The sequence below is a fragment of the Oenanthe melanoleuca genome, chromosome 2 (genome assembly GCF_029582105.1).
Source record: "Oenanthe melanoleuca isolate GR-GAL-2019-014 chromosome 2, OMel1.0, whole genome shotgun sequence".
NCBI lineage: Eukaryota > Metazoa > Chordata > Aves > Passeriformes > Muscicapidae > Oenanthe > Oenanthe melanoleuca.
In genome coordinates, this window is record NC_079335.1 from 48,444,370 (window position 1) to 48,460,909 (window position 16,540).

At 41.4% G+C, this 16,540-nt stretch overlaps 1 protein-coding gene across 5 annotated transcripts in view; it reads right to left on the reverse strand.

Moving 5' to 3' along the window:
• The window catches only part of DLGAP1 (DLG associated protein 1), a 390,022-nt gene that overhangs the window by 4,680 nt on the left and 368,802 nt on the right, over positions 1-16,540 (reverse strand). For all 5 annotated transcript variants that reach the window (XM_056485289.1, XM_056485287.1, XM_056485286.1 and 2 more), the window contains 3 exons: positions 13,403-13,821; positions 4,357-4,448; positions 2,374-2,526 (listed from right to left, as the gene is read on the reverse strand). In XM_056485289.1, the coding sequence (XP_056341264.1) occupies positions 2,374-2,526; positions 4,357-4,448; positions 13,403-13,821 (664 nt within the window). The remainder of the gene's footprint in view (positions 1-2,373; positions 2,527-4,356; positions 4,449-13,402; positions 13,822-16,540) is intronic.

A 16,540-nucleotide genomic window follows, 5' to 3' on the forward strand; every position in this document is an offset into this window, starting at 1 on the left:
GCAACAGGATAACCAGTTTTTTCTTTAAAAAACACCGCATATTTATATATCTATTTCATAGTTTAGCTGCTGCTCAAAAATCCCACACTCTGGGTCTCGCTGAGCAAGATCATACACTCTGGCCTCGTGCTAAATAGGCATGAAGCTACATTCAGCTAGAAATAGAAAATCTGGTAGGAAAAACTTAAGAACCGTTAAGAGAACATGCATTAATCATCACGGTGGCAGCTAGCTCCAGATACATGACCAACAAGGAGGGCTTTTATGTATATCCTGGTGCATGTACACACACATACACATAAAAAAAAGAAAGGGAAAAAAAAACACCAACAAAGAAAAACCCTCAGAGAGGGATCTCTCCAGCAAAAGAAAAGTGTATTCAGAACTGAATTTCAGGCGTCCACAAAGACTTTGTCAAGTTAATTAGATTGTCTTTTAAGTTACATCCCCTTCCAACTGTGAACACGGTCTCTGAGTGAAGGGATTTTATCACACTACAAAGGTCCCATTCTGCCCTTTCGTTTTCTCTCATGCTGCTCACAACAGCTTCCATGGCTCAAAATATAAAGGTGCTTAGTTACACTTATTCATACTTTGCTTTTTCTCTCCATCCAAGGATTAATCTATGCTGCTTAAAAAGGGCCCAGTGGCAAAGGCCAAAGACAAATATCAATTCCACAGAAAGATTTTTCTTCCTTTTTTTTAAAATCCTTTTTAAGAAAGGAGATGATCTGTTTCATCTAAAATCATAGACAAATGCTGTTGAAACAGGAACACAGTGTAATTCTTTTAAATCTTTACCTTCCTACTGTAGGTCCCTTTCTTCAGCACTACTTAACTTCCTTTAAACTGTTATAGTCTTCTTTTTGTTGGAAACTCTTTGAAATGTTTTTCAGAAGCAAAGAAAAGGCACATTTTTTTTCAAGGAAAGGTCTCATTTCTTACTGCTGCAATTGCAAACACTCAGCCTACCCACTTTACTGTAAAAGCTAATGAAAGACCATATACCAGCATTTCTGTGCATGCATGTTTGGCAGTTTTAACTTCCTTTTCTGATAGATACTGGAAAAAAAAAAAGAAGATAAGAAAATGACTTGCCTTCAGTACCTTGGACTAGGAAAACACATTCACATTCATTCCCCTACAAAACACACTAGGTGTGCACAAATGGTGTGAACATGGCACTCCTAAGTCAGGAATGAGTATTTAGTCTTGATTGGAGGAGGAGAAGGAGGAATAGTGCTACCAGCACTGCCTGTACAAGCTTCCTGCTGCAAGATTAAGGGGGTTTGATATTATTATGGTTATTTGTCCAAAAGAAAACGGCGCTTTGGTCATCGGCAGCCAGCTGACCGTAAGTTGGGATATCCAGGACTCCTGTCTGAGCCACTGCACCTGTAAGTCGTGTTCCCCCTCCTTCTGGTGACCCTACCTGTTGGCTGTATCCATTGCTGTCAGACCAGGCACAGCAGAGATTCAGCCATCAAATTACATACCTATAGGAGCGCGACATTAGACCGTTGGTTCCTCTAGGAATGGGTCTGTGCCCTAAGGATTTTCTGAAACATTCGTGTATTTTGGCTCACCCAAGTGCTGTTTGTCTTGAGGTGGATGGTGAGGAGGAAAAAAAAAAAGGTGATGGTGCCAAATGAGAATGTAAAGTGAAATGTGACTCACACTTGGAGATGTGGTAGTTTTTCATGGTGACAGAAGAAGACTACATTTACAAAAAGAAAAAAAAAAGGAAAAAAAGCCCACCAAAGCTCCAGATGATTTTTATGCTACCTCAGGTAAACAACAATACCAGGAAAGTGAATGTTTTTGTGAAATCACCCATTTAAAAAAAAAAAGCCCAAAATAAATAAAAAACAAACAAATGGACAAAAAAAATGTAATTTCTTCATGTAACATTTTGGAAGGCATATTTTTGATATTGCTGTTTGTAATCTGGCTACCAAAGTCAGCGATGGTTACAGTGCTTTCCTAGTGTTTTCAGTAACACAACCTAGAACTCTTGCTGTATGCAATAATATGAACCGTAAATGTGATTTATTTAATTTTAAGAATCAATATATAAGGCAGTTCCTTCCAACGATTGATCGTCTAATATGATTAAATGTAAAGCTTAACAAAGTACCACATTCCCATTATCCGATTCACAAAGACAGTTTTGGTTTAAAAATATGCCTGAAACATATTACAGATAATATCCCAGATGATTATTATGTAAACATTGTTATTACAATGAAATTAATTTGATATGAGCTTCATTTCACATTTTTAACGTCAACGCTGTAACACAGAAGCCTATTTAATCTGTCCAGTATTTGTGCAGGGTTTTAAATGAAGCATACAAAATCTACAGTGTTCTACCTTCTTGTCATGAGGATCCATCTGTTTCCAATTATTGGCCTTTAACTGATGAAGTTCATCAAATTTCATACTAATATTTTCTATGGACAACTGCAGCATATCCCAAAACCCTGCTAAATCCTGGGAGGTCGGCCGTGGATGTGCATTAGGATTCTGTGCAACAGAAGAAAAAAACATGTTGGCTTTAGTACTCCTTAATGCAAAGCATTCGTGCAAATGGTTACAAATCTCGCTAGCACAGCAGTTTGAGCAGATCCAGAGGGAGGAGCCAAGCAGAGCATTACTTACTGGTGGGTTTTACTGCGAGGAATCTGGCGCGGCGTGAGCTGCTGTGCCCTGCAAACACCCACTCACCAAAGCACTGGGTACCCCCCACAAACCCCTGTTTGGGGGCCCCTGTGGCAGGATCTGCCTAGGGATGCTCCTGGGCACAACTGATGGCAATCCTATCTGCACTGAAATGAACTGCCAGCCTCCACTTTCATGAGGAAGGATTCCCCACCATGTTCACACTTGTGAAAAAGAGTGACACCTGTGCAAATGTACATTTCCTGCATGTGCAAATAGTGATATACCAATGTGTGAACACTTTTTCTAGAATGTAAGATTTACAAAAATACACTAAGTAAAATTGTCTCTTTGACACTTCAGGCCAATCTTTCCTCTTTTTTTGTCGAGAATAACCTGTGCAGAGTGAAAGGCTCGGAAGCCTACATGCAGAAGCACAGTAAACCCATTTTTACAGTCAGATTTTTGGGAAGAATGAAACTGGGACACAGGTGGGGAGCACTGCTTTGTGTGTGCAAACTCATCAGCCCAAGAGCATTGCTCAGAAGAGCACATCTGGACAGTCAGCATCTTCAGCACAGCTTGGGCCAGACCCAAGAAATCCTGTCCTTCCTTCTGTCCCTTCAGTGCACCCCAGCTCTGAACACTTTTGCATGCAGTGGGTGTACACAAAACCATCCCTGCTCCACTGGCAAGGCTTGTATGAGGGAAGGTTTTCTACAGGATGTGTCTCTATAAGCTGCTTCCCAGCTGGAGCTGTTTAATTAAAATGAAATGTTGCATACACTCACTTCAAGCATGTTTTTTCATAAATGCGGAGGAATTGCTGCACCAGTCAGCAAGGTTTCATGGGTGCTGTGGCCTTGTATATATACAGTGTATATCATACACTGATATCTTATTATTAATTTTGTTGTTAATAAATAAATAAATAAATTACTAGTGGTAGCACCTTGCATGATGTTTTACATGGCTCAAATTTTACTTTGCCTTTAGTTTTCTTCATCTTCAGAAGCAATAAACCCAAAAGAGTCAGTTGGTTGCCTTATAAAATTTCTATTTGTGCTTTTCACAGTCATACTGACAGTGGATTTTGGTAGGATGATCATGCCATGAAAGGTGCAATTATTGAAAGCAATAAAGTATATTTTTAGAATATAAGGAGATGAGAGATAACACTTTGATTCCTAGTTTTTCAATGCTTGACTAGCAGTTGTAGGTTGTTATTTGCAAAGATGTGCAATCAGGTTTTTTCAGTTTTTATATTAAGAATTGGAAGTCTTATTAAGACAGAGCCAATTTCTGTTGCATCTGTCCACTGAGACAGATTTTAGTCTGGAGCATGTTTCCCAGGAATACCTGGGAAAGTCCAAATCAGGAGATTTCTGATCCACCCTCAAAGACCTTAAGGTGTGCCCATGAATTTGAGGGTCAAGAGACAGATCCTCACTCCTCTGAGATCAGTAGCAGAGCCTCAGTGATAGTTCACCCAAAGCTTTTTGCCTTTGTTTTAAGGCTCTCAAGCTATTGTGAAACCCATGCTGACTCTGACAAGTTTGAGTTACTCCCGAACTCATATCAAGGCCTTTACTGGAAAAACTGCCATGTTAGTTAGAAAATCAGTTCAGTTTATGTAGGATTCTTCACATGGTTAGTAAAAGGCACATGTTAGTATCTAGCAGAAAAATTACATACCAGGTTTTCTTCGCAAAGTTCTCTGAACTGGTAAAATTTCTGAGCCATGAGAAGCTGGGCACTGCCCACTGCAGTTCGAATTTTCCCTAGAACTGAGAGAAAAAGAAGAGTAAGTCACAATGCTTTCTTTGCTGCAGGCAACTAAAAGCCTATAAAAAGAGAGGAGAAAGCTGTGCAGCAGTCAGCTCTGGCTTTCAAAAGGTATGTTATCTTTCAGTCACAAAAAGAGAAAAGCTGATAAATCTAAGGTCAGATCTCCACGAGACAAAAAATATGTAAAAGGTTGCTGCATCTAACTCTCATTCCTCCAGTGAGACCAGTTGTGACCAGTTGTAATTACAGTGTAAACGTGGCTAACCAAAAACTTCTGCAGGCTGTACAGAAAGCTCACCAAAAATGTCACCACTTGTGACACCACTGTGACCCAGGCTCAGGCTTTGAATATAAACCCAGCTGCCTGCACAAGGACATGCTGCTCTCAAATCCTGCTTGCTCACTTAGCAACTCAGCCTTTATTGTCAGGTGTAGCTGAGTGCTGCTCCATCACTGTTTTAGTGCACACCAATGAATCCCATCTGGACCTTCTGAGTGCTTTCCATGAGCACAACCCAAGGCTTCTGCCTTCCAGTTAAAATGCTCAGGAGTCCATCAGGGAGCAATCCCACTCCTTGCTGGTGATCTGGAGGGAGGTGTCAGAGAGTGCTAGGGCAGCTGACTGAGGACTCCTTTGTAGGGACAGCTGGGTGCTCATTGCCCCTTCGGACTGACCGGGTGCTGTGAAGGGCTGCAGTGAACCAGAAGACAGCCCACAGTAAATGCCTCTGAATAAAGGGGGGGCTCACACTGTTTTGGTTGCATTCAACCTCACTCAGACACTGGGATTTTACAGGGCTGCTTGGGAACACACTGCCCAAAACCGAGGCATAGACTGGTGCATTCAGAGATTCCCTGGGGAGCTCTGGTCCAGGGGAGACTCTGTGTGAGCACACGTGTATGTGTGTACCTTTGTGTTGTGAAAAAAGAAGCAAGAATGCAGAAACACAGCAAAAAGGCAGACATGGCCTCAGCTGGCAGTAAGACAGGGAAACCAGAAAATGGGTGTGAATTTAGGGACTGCTGAGTGAAAGAATTGATGCTGCGAGCAAGAAAGCTTTGTTTGAGATATCACATAATCAGAAAAAAACCCCAAAACTGTCTTTAAAAAACCAGGTTGGCATCACAGATGTATCTGGCTCCTTCATTAATTTTCCCTCTCAGCTAAAGCAACTTATTATCCCAAATTCTCTGGTTAACAAGTGATTAAAAATAATTCAAATTAATTTTTTAAATATAACCACTTCCTTAATGAAAAACATGAATGGCAGCCACTGTGTCACAGTTCTCACTGTCATTTCTAGTCAGACATATTTGTATTGTCTCAGTCCTCAAATAGACACAGTAGCTTTTCCATGACAAATTTATAGTCTGGATATACGAGACAGGTGAAAGAGGATCAGGAAAAACAAGCAGATGAAGTGGCCAGCTCAAGGTGAGTGAATGTTGGCAGAGCCTAGAAGAGATTTTAGTCCTAAACTGCCATCTTCTGCACCATCCCTTGGGCACAGTCACTTTTTGTATAAGAGCTAAGACAGCATTAACAGAACTCTCCTGGGAAAATACTGCTAAGTATTTTGATTTACCACTATGAAAAATAAATAAATAAACAAACACACACATACATAAATACATGCAACTTATAACAAGATTTTTAGTGTTTCATTGGTCCTGTGACTGGCTGCAGGGCTGGCTACCAGAATGCCACCATGCAGTGCTTGGTAAGAGAAAGGCCTCTCCAAGGGTTTGAGTAGCCACATGCTAAGCAGACTGGCACAAATACTCATGATAAACTGAAACTTGATACACAGTAATACAAAATCTGTGTTCTCCTCCTTCAAGGTAAATGGTTTTCCCTCCACCAGCCTCAAAGCTCACTTCTTAAGGCTGTTGAGAGAGAAGTGGGATGTGGAGTTCATTTATACTTCAGACATACAAAGGGGTGGGGGGGAAGGGGGAGGGAGGAGAGAGTCTTTTCACGTTTTCTTCAGAACCTGTAGGAGTGAGCTCTGTGAACACACACAGAGCCCAGACTTTCATTTTGTTCCCAGAACTCAGCTCAGCACTGCCAGGAAATAGCCATGAGCTGGAAGATTCACTAAGCAGAATATTTTCAGCATATTGCTCAGGGAGTTTTGCACACAACTCTCATTATTGTTAGCAAGGCTTGCGTGTCTAATTCTATGCGCACAGTGCTGAAAATGGACCCCTTGGTGTGTCTAGTCATTTATGCAACCCAATATGCAAACCACTCAACTGAAAGGACTTTTCAATAGTAGGAGGAGCTACTCTGAGAGCTTTCATGTGGTTCCCATTGTTATGAAAACTCTTCCCACTGAGTATATTTGGGAACAGCTGCCTCATCTGGAGCTCGGCCACTCTGACGCTTCCCAAGACATGAGAAGGGGAGAAAAAAGCCTCTCAACTTCTTGGGATTTAAAAAAAAAAAAATAAGATGAGGTGGGCTTTTCCAGGAAACCTGCACCAAATGAGTTGGAAACCACATCCCAAGCATGAAGGAATGTATATACCACTTGCTGGTGATGGATAGGAATGTGTCCCTTTCTTTTGGGGAAGAAGAGTTTAACATTCAGAGATGTCAGCAGAGGGAAAAGGAAGTCCTTGTCCTTGGCTGCCTAGTGACTGGCTATTTGCCTGAAAGCCATCATCCCAGCTGACTGTGGGATGCATGCTGATGCTGCTCTCTATTGTTGCCACTTCTGCTGTAGCTGTGGCTGTATCTAGTCAAGTGTCACTGATTCCTCACCCCTCAAAAGCAAGGGGTCTGTTAATGCACAACTCCTCCATAACCAACTCTGTCACGGAAGTTAGGGGGGAAAGAAAGACAAAACACTGAAAGGAATGTCTCTAGAAGACACAAAGCCTTATCAATAGCCTAAGTTTTGTTTCCAAACCTACGCTGCCTTTGGTGTTTCAAGGCACAGGGCTCATTTTGCTTACTCAGTCAAAAATCTCTGGTGCCTAACAGAAAGGCCAAGGTGTAGTGAAAAATCAGAAGCAAAAATAGACCAATAGATTTTCTTAGAAGAAAAGCCTTCAAGGCTTGAAGCCAAATACCAAAAAATAAATGGAATTGCAAAGTTAATACTCAAAACAAATCAGAAAAGAATCAGAGAAATCTTTAACAGCAAGGGAGATGGGGTAGGAGGAAAAACATATAAACATTCAAATTGATGCATTCACTAATAGGATACAAAGAAAACATATAAAACCAAGCAACAAGAAATCCTGATCTATCAAGATGCAATCACAGCGGATTTAAACACCTATATAATGTTATTCATATCTGCTTTCTGTTCCATACAGGGCTATACAGCACACTCAGCACTGTTGGATCTGAATGCCTTCCAGTAATGCATTAAGCAACATTATTAATATCCATCATATGCTTTGCTGTCACCCCTTCCCCAGAGGGAGAAGTGTGTGTACTGCAGTGTTTTGTTTTTATAGTTTGAATTTTTCCTTTTCCCCCCCACCCCTCTTCTCGCTTTGACCTATCTTCCTTGTAAATCCAGTTCTCTCAGTTCTCTCCTGCGATATTTTTTAAGACATAGAGAATTGTGCTTATTTTTGAAGAACTTATAGCTATTTTGATGGAATTAATCTACTGTGGAATGCCTCCTCACTATTACTGTTCTTATCTAGGAGTCACAGAATATTATTGTAGGACAGTGAATATCCTTGTGTCTTTAACCCCTCAAAATGTTCATCTTTTAAAACATTCTTGAAAATAGACTCGGACTATGTGTTGTTCAAGCAGTAAGTTCTTCTTCTCTTGCTTGTAAGAATTGCATAGGACCTGTTTTGAAGTTGTAGAGCTCTATGTGTTTCCCTGCTCTGTGTCTTCATTGGAAAATAAATAGGAAAACAACAACAACAAAAATAACTGTGAACACAAGCAAAAAAAAAAAAAAGTTATTGTCATCTGCTCTAACTGGGAAGGTGACTGTGTGTGTAACAAGGATAACAAAATATAAGAAAATAACAAAACCCACTTGAAGTGATGGGAAAAGTAATCATATAGAAGCTAGGGGAATTTTGAGAAGCGACAGTGTTATTTGGCCTTAAAACCCCAACTGATGTATTTGCATTTGAACTTTGACAGGCCCCAGGGTCTAACAAATGACAAAAGAGGACTCTGACTACCAAATGCCCTTAATGTGAAAACACCTGGTTGATAGGCATGGCCCAAGATAGGGAACAGAATACCAGGGACGTGCTCCTTGCCCCAGGAGCAAGTGGCAGGAACAAAAGCTGAAATTACAGGGACACAGCCTGACATTTGCAGATGTTGGCTGGGCACTATGCATATGAAGCAATCCTGACACAGAGCTGTCACAATCCATTTCCAAACCAGGATGGACCAGCATTTTAGCCTATTCATGTTGACAGAGCTACATTTAAATGACACCGAGCACGACAAAAGCCAGGAAATTCAAAGTTAAAGCTACTGCTCAGGTCTTAAGCTCAGCTGTTAAGGAGAAAAAAGCCAAATGGAACAAACTAGAGAAGGAGCAGTCCTTTCTTTGAGTCATATATACTTACAGGAGTGATCTCATTGAAATTAATAGGGCTGTCTGCATGAGCAAAGGCTGTTCATTTGGATTAAAGCAGTTTCCATGTGTTCTCTGACTTTCTTGGCTTTTATTAGCACATTTAATTTTTTTCCCCCTTACTAGATCGTTTCCTTGCTTGTGGATTTCACTTTTTGCCTTGCTAGCCTCTGGGCACTGGTAGGGCTTTCCTTGCTGGGTTTACTTTGAGAAACCCTCCGGTATGGAGAAGTCCCTTCTGGGGACAAAGGAAAACCAGAGGAAGGAAAGGATGAGTTGGGCATATGGCCAGAGGCACGTGGCAGGGGGATTCCAGCAGGACACATGTCAGGCTGGTGGCCATCCCTCTGCACAGCTGCCCCAGCCCACTGCAGGATAAGGCTGTCTCACTGCTCAGAAGGGCAGAGACCAGCATTGTTTGGAGAAGCCCTGCAGAGGAATGGCAAATGGCTTTCCATGCTCATGGATGAGATTGAGCCCATGGGTCTCTTTTTCTCTTGCCATGCAGAGCTATTATGAAAATGTACCTTTTCCTAAACTCTGTTCTCTCATGGCTAACCTTTACTTTCTGTGTTTTCTTTTGAGACAATGGAAACAAACCAAAACAGCAGATAGTTTGTAGTCATTGCATAATTTGCCAGAACTGGAGGAATGTGTAGAGGCTCTGCTCCTGAGCAGTGGGGTTCCTGCAGATTTGAGGTCAACCTTTATTCACAGACTAGCCCAGAGGGCTACCATATACACACAAGAGAGTTATAATCACGTCTTGTGAGAACCTTGGTTTTCTGTTTTAGTTGTCACTTGATTGGCCTGGCTTGTCTCGCCACTAAACCCACATTAACCTGATTTGTGGTGAATCAGACCTGCTGTTTGCTTCTGATGGTTATCTTTACACCAAAGCCACAGTACAACCCCACGTGAAAGAGAAACTTCTGGGGGGCGGCAGAATGAAGCTTTCTGGTTCTTCCACCAAGAAGGTCGATGCTCCATGTGAAATACAAACAGCAAAAAAATACCCCTCCAAAGACAGGCCAAGGCCACAGGAGTTTTTTCCTGTGCCCAGCACTGCTGGGGGCAAAAAAGTGGTCAGAGACGTGCAGGGAGCCAGGTCTGATGCTGCTAATTTTGTATGTAAATGATGACAACAGAGGCCTGAGCCAGAAGTCAGCAACAACTGTGGTGAGGCTCCATTGGAAATTTTGCAGAGGAGAGTAAGAGGAGCAAGCAGATGGTTGAGGAAAAAACAACAAAAAAATCAACAGTTGATTTCATTTGAGTTCTGATCCAAAGCGTCAATCAATTCTCACAAGGTGTTTAGCCTCAGATGTGCAACATCTTTTCTTATTTTTTATGAGAGCCCCAGAGTTTGTAGCCAACTTCCCTGTAACTGCAAATCACACTGAAATCATATCAAGCATGTTAGCTTGAAGTGTGAGTGGTGTTCGTCTGCCTGTCACACATGCTGCAGCTTTATCAGAAAATGATTTCAGATAAAACCAGAACATACTCCACAATAAATAATTCATGGCGGAAGGGCAGCCACATTTCTCTCTATGTTGGCATTTCATCGTGCAGCCGCTGAACCACAGCTTGTTTCCATACAGGGCAGCCGACTCCATTTCCCAGCTCGGAACATTCAAGCCCATCTGGTAGATTCATTCCCAGCTAGATAATACCCCACGTATCCGTGTAACATGCAAGCTACTGTCAGGCAGCAGCGAGCCGTCTCCCCGGACAGCTGTTCCGCACAAGGGCCGCATTGTCTGCAGGAGGCGCGGATCGCTTTACGTGGAGCCGGGGGGACCAGCCCTCTGTCAGCTGCCACGGCACCGAGACAGCCTCGCTCATCACACGTTCTCCTCATTTTGTTATCTGGCCAGACACATGCTGGGGGTGACAGGTTGGAAACAAAGGATGCACTTCCCTGCTCTGGTTATGTTGCGTTAGGGAAAGCAGAGCAAACGCACCTCTCCTCCTTTCCTCTCCCTCTAAAGTTTGTAGATGTACAAAAAAGGCGTTTTTCGGGGCAGGGTTTGTAACAAGCAGGCTTTTGTTTGTGGCACTGCTGAGCAGCCCCAGCCATATGCTTTTCCTTGGCAGCAGGTAGGGCAGGGGGTGCTGCCCGCACAGGAAAGCGCTGCGCATCCTCGCGCGAGGCAGCGCCACGTGCCACAGCACTGGCAGCATCACACCCAAATAAGCACTGCAACACTGCAGCAAACCCAGGTGACTCTCTCCTTCCTGCCTCTCCAGGGATCACAGCAGTGCTGGTACACATGCTGGGTGTGCTGTGAGGAGGCATTGGGAATAGCCAGCCTAACCATTCCTTTATCTTCCCCTGACTGACTCCTCCCACTGACTGCCCAAAGAGCCCTATAAAACTCTTATATCAAAGACACCAGGACACTGAGAGAAAATTCTGCACAGATATGCATATTTTCTGCATCTATCAGCCTTGTAAAATTCACTTAATGTTCTTTTTCTACTACTTTATTGGTGCAACAACTACCTTGGTGCACAAATAAAATACGTATAGGTTTTACCAGTATTATCAGCTCATAGAATGACAGAATAGTTTGGGTTAGGAAGGACCTTTAAAAATCATCTGTTTTCAGCCCGTCTGCCATGGGCAAGGACACCTTCCACTAGACCAGGCTGCCCAAAGCTCATCACCTGGCCTTGAACCCTTCCAGGGATGGGGCTTCCACAACTTCCCTGGGCAACACCATTCCTCACCAGCATCATCACAGAATACCTTTTCCTTATGTCCAGTCTAAGTTGTTATGACTAATAAAAGTTGTGTGTTTCCTGTTTGCTATGTGTTCACACTTCTTTTTCAATCTAAAACGTTCACGAGGTTTACTTCTTTGTGCTACATAAACAACAGAAACTCTTTCATTCTGATACATGTATAAACAGATTTTTGAATGCATTGATGGTGTGACTTAAAAATGAGATTCAAGAATTCTAGAACTTGGACAATATGAATCTGTTTTTAAGGTCAAACCTTCTGTATATTTTCTTCAGTATAAAATGTTGGCCTATTATATAACATAAATTTTGTAGAAATATAAAACCTATACATATCATAGAATTCAGGTTATCTCATACTTGCCATTAAAATAAATTTCCAGTTGCTTACAATTTTGTCTAGCTTTGACTATCTAGATCATACCTTTTCATTCACTGGATTGGATGGAAAGCCCAGCATTTCTAAGAATTTTTTTTCCAGTGTTAATTTCTTTCCTTTCATAAATCAAAACCTTTACATTTCAAAAGGATTCAAACATCTCTCTTCTTGAGAGGAAAGTTTAAAAATTTTTAAGAAGCAGTTCTGGAGCTGAAAAAGTAGTCTTTGCTTTGGTAGAACCTAATTTGGGAGTTGGAAAAATATTACTTGTCTATCCAGGAAAATATGCTTAGGCGTGCCTAAATTATATAAAACTGAATTCTCTATAAGCAGTCATTCCTTAGTGTTTCCCAGAAACTCACTTCTAAAAATTGAAACAGTTTTATTTGCAAGGAGCATGTTCATAAGCTCACAGATTTACTTCTGTCTGAAGTTGAGAGCTAGCAATAGTACTACTCCTTGTGAAAGAAATAAATGGGTAAAAAACCCTTCCATTTTTAGTGGGAGCAAAAAATCTGAACTGGGAAACACATGCTCAGCCCTTCTGCCCTAAACAGACTGAATGTATAAAATGTGAACTACTCAACCCTTCTGAGTAATGGAGGTTTACTAAACAGTCCTATTACTTTACAGGTAGCTTAATATTGCTGACAGTGGTGACAACTGAGATGTAGTTTGTATGTGTGTTGTTTTTTATAACACAATATGAAGAGCTGGTTTTATTTGGATGGTCAAAGCAAATGAGAACTGCAAGGGAGATGTAGGGAGGCTGGAGAGGGGAAGAGAGAGAGAGAGGACAATTTGGAAGCATAACTGAAAGCTCTTTCAGTAGGGAGAAACATCTAAATACTCCTATGCCAATCACCATCTGAAAAGGCAACTGAAATATGAATTTAATTAAAAGGAACTGCAACCTGTTAAACTATATTCTAGGGTTATGAGGAGTGATTTCAAATAGAAGAGTTAAGAAACATTAATACTACAAGATCCCTAACCACACTCTCCTAATTATCCGTTGAACTGTGCAATCCCAAAAGCTAATTCCACTGGAGTTTCAGAAGTGCCGAGGATTTGCATTCCCTGTCAGCTTTAATAAGGATTATTATACACATACATACAGTCCTTTTGAGAATCACTACCATAGCTTCATTAGCTGAGTAAGAAAGGGCACAATACAGAATTCACTGGAGTAAATTTGGCCTATATGAAATACTTTGCAGTTGCAGTATTATTGTGTGTGGTCACTTACTGTCCTCAGGTAAGTTGTTTTCACGTTCTTCTCTCTCCATCTGTTGGCACCAGCCCTCCATACGATCTCTCTCTGCCTGAAGCAGCTTCAGAAACCAGTGGCCATCTCGTGGGCACACAGACCTTTGAACAGCTTCCAAAGGATCTTCAGTAATAGAGTCAATCCATGGGTCAGGAGGAGGTAAAATTGACGGATCAAAATCTGTCTCAAAGTCATCATCCACTGCACATGCATGGTAATGGTTTCCTGACCCTTGTATGCTAACGGTGGAGGTGCTTGCATCTCGGGAAAACTGCCTTGATATTTGTCCAGAACATGAATTGTCCTCTTGAGGGTCAATTATTTCAAAGTTCTCATGGAAATCCAGGTCTGCTTGCACAGCTGTTGTTACACTATTAGATCGTGTAAACCTGCGAAAGCTTTGGGGAGCACAAACAGAAAATGATTAGAAAGTTTTTTCTAAGTAATTCGGTATGGAAGGACTTACTAAGATTCTGCCACTCTTCCTAAGACTGGCAGTCACACATAAGCTTTTTTCCTCACTGCAAGCAAACAAAAAGCATCTCTTTTTTTCCATGCAAGCTCACTGTTTATTGAGACAAAGACCTATAATTGTTATGTGGTTTAACAAAGCCAAAGGCCAGCCCAAGAGAGAGCTAACAATGCCAGTAGCTCAGGATTTTAGGTCACTGATTAAGGAAAAGTTAAGGGGCCTAATTTTCAGAAGTGGTTTATCTTTCAGATTTTAAAACTCACAACTCACACCACTTTGAAGTTACACATCCAAACTCACAAGCCACATTTAAAAATCATACATGTGAAATCAGTTAGATACTAATACCAAAGAGTTTACCACATATGTAATATTATACATTCCATTTATACAAAGAAAGTACTTTTAACTCAGATAAGTATTAGTATTGCTTCTTCATAATTACTCTTCATAACTATAGATCTCTATCTCTCACAATTTTACCGCCCATTGCCAGTGTCCACACATTCTATTTTTCACATTTAAACTTCAGTTTCAAAATGATCTCTTTTCACCAAAGCTGGTGTGGTGCCTGTGTGTGTTACCCCCATTGTGATGTCTGCTCTCCTGTGGGCAGCTTCCTCTCACCTTGCAGGGTTCCCCTGTATTGGGGCATCTGAGGGCAAGGTCAAGAGCAGGGGACAGAGGAGGTTTGGGGGTTTGGGGTGGGGCAGGTATTCTTTATGTAAACAGCACTTCAAATTCTGCAGTCTGAGGCATCTGGCCTGGAAAGGCTGCCAGAGGAGGAGCACAGAGAAGTATAAGGAGTGAAAGATTGATGCTGTTGCAAGGGGTGGTAATGAGAGCAGCAGCCAATTGTGGAGGGCGTGAGTGGAAAAGAGGTGAGGCAGACTGCCTTGCCCCATGATGAAAAAGAGGGTAGAACCATAAAGTAATTAATGTAGATGTTTCATAAATCAGTAATATTTAGGGTTCAGAATTTACAGCTTTGAACTCAATAGGGACAGATTTCCATCTCCTCTTCTTACAAATCCAGGATGCCTGTGCACTCATGCAGCCAACAGTTAGACTCCAATTTGTTCTCAATCTCACATATACACTTGAAACTAGTGTTAGCACCCATTTTCCTGTGATATTTTGCCTGCTTTTCCCTTGCCAGGTCTGTTTTCAGTTTGTGCTCAAGCAGCAGTGAAAATGCTGAAGAGACGGTGGAACTGGATGCTGGGCACCATTTCACTTCCTTTCATTTATATTCCACCTTCCACTAGTTAGAGAAGTACTACTCAGGGCAAAATTTCATCAAGTATATTTAGTCTGCAGCTGATGAGGGAGCAGATGGAAGGATGCTGAGGGAGAACTTAATGTCCTATATACCTCCAAATAGCTCAGGAGGACTGTAGAGAAACCTTCAAGAAGGATTCTGATAGATCCTGCTGATACAGGAAATTAATAGCTGTTGATCTGGGGCTTTGAGTGGAGCACAGCAAAGCAAAACAGAAGTTGAGAAAAGTCCTCAAATAAAAAAAAAAAAAAGCACCCAATTCCTCTGCAGAAGAAGGCTCAAATTAACATCTCAGCCATACCACTCCCAGGAAAACTTTAATAATAGATTGCATATGTATTTTTAAAATAATCACAAGCATTTTAACACAATGTCTGCTGCTTGCAGTTCTTTTGAAATAGATGTTGTTAAATGATACAAAAGTCATGGTTGTGCCACTGTAGTTGTGAATGATATGCACCAGCAAACTGAAAAATAAAGAGTGCACAGAATTCTTCAGCTTGATAGTCTTTATCCTTTGGAAAGCAGAGGAAAGCATTTTGTTATGGACTGATACAGCAGAAAATGTTAGAGAGGGAGGACAAGGATCACTGTGGTGACAGAATCCTTTCCATAGGAGAAAAGGCATGGCACATGGCTCAGGAGGACTATGAGACATCTATGAAATCCTGACCAGGAGAGGTTTCACCATTTTTCTGAGTGCAGTGACTGTGGGGAGGAAGGCAGCCAGTTGAAAGGCTTAGAGGTCTAAAGAGCTACATCTAATGAAAGGAAGTACCTCTTCACACAATGTGTAGTTAAATTGCCACAGAATCCTGGAAAAAGCAAAGGTAAAAATAGTTTCAAAGAGAACTTGATCAAATTCACAGGAAGAGCCATTACACATCTCATATTTGGTTTAGGAAGTCCCTGAATAACAGAATACTAAATTTGGAATGTCTACTGGGACAAGTAGTGCTTAGTTCACTTTACACACACTCCTTTATACTTTTCCTAAGTATATGCCCTAGGCCCCTGGCAAAGAAAAGCAGCTGTCATAACTAGTATTAGTGATTAGAAAGACACTAGCATTAGGTGACATTACAGTGAAAATCTGTTGGTCCAATCCATGTTAGTTTTTTTGGAAATTGTTTTTATTTGACTGCCAACCTGACAAATCCCTTATCTGCACTGAAATACACAAATACACACACACACACACACACACACAAACACACACAAAATGTGTGCCCATACAGGCTGACAGAGGATTTCTTTTTAGTCATTTAGTCAGGGTTCACTAAGAGCCAAGGCATTGGTCTATAGAGTATTTTTCCACACTTTTCATAGCACTGGTGAGAAAAGCAAATGCCTTATTCAGGCT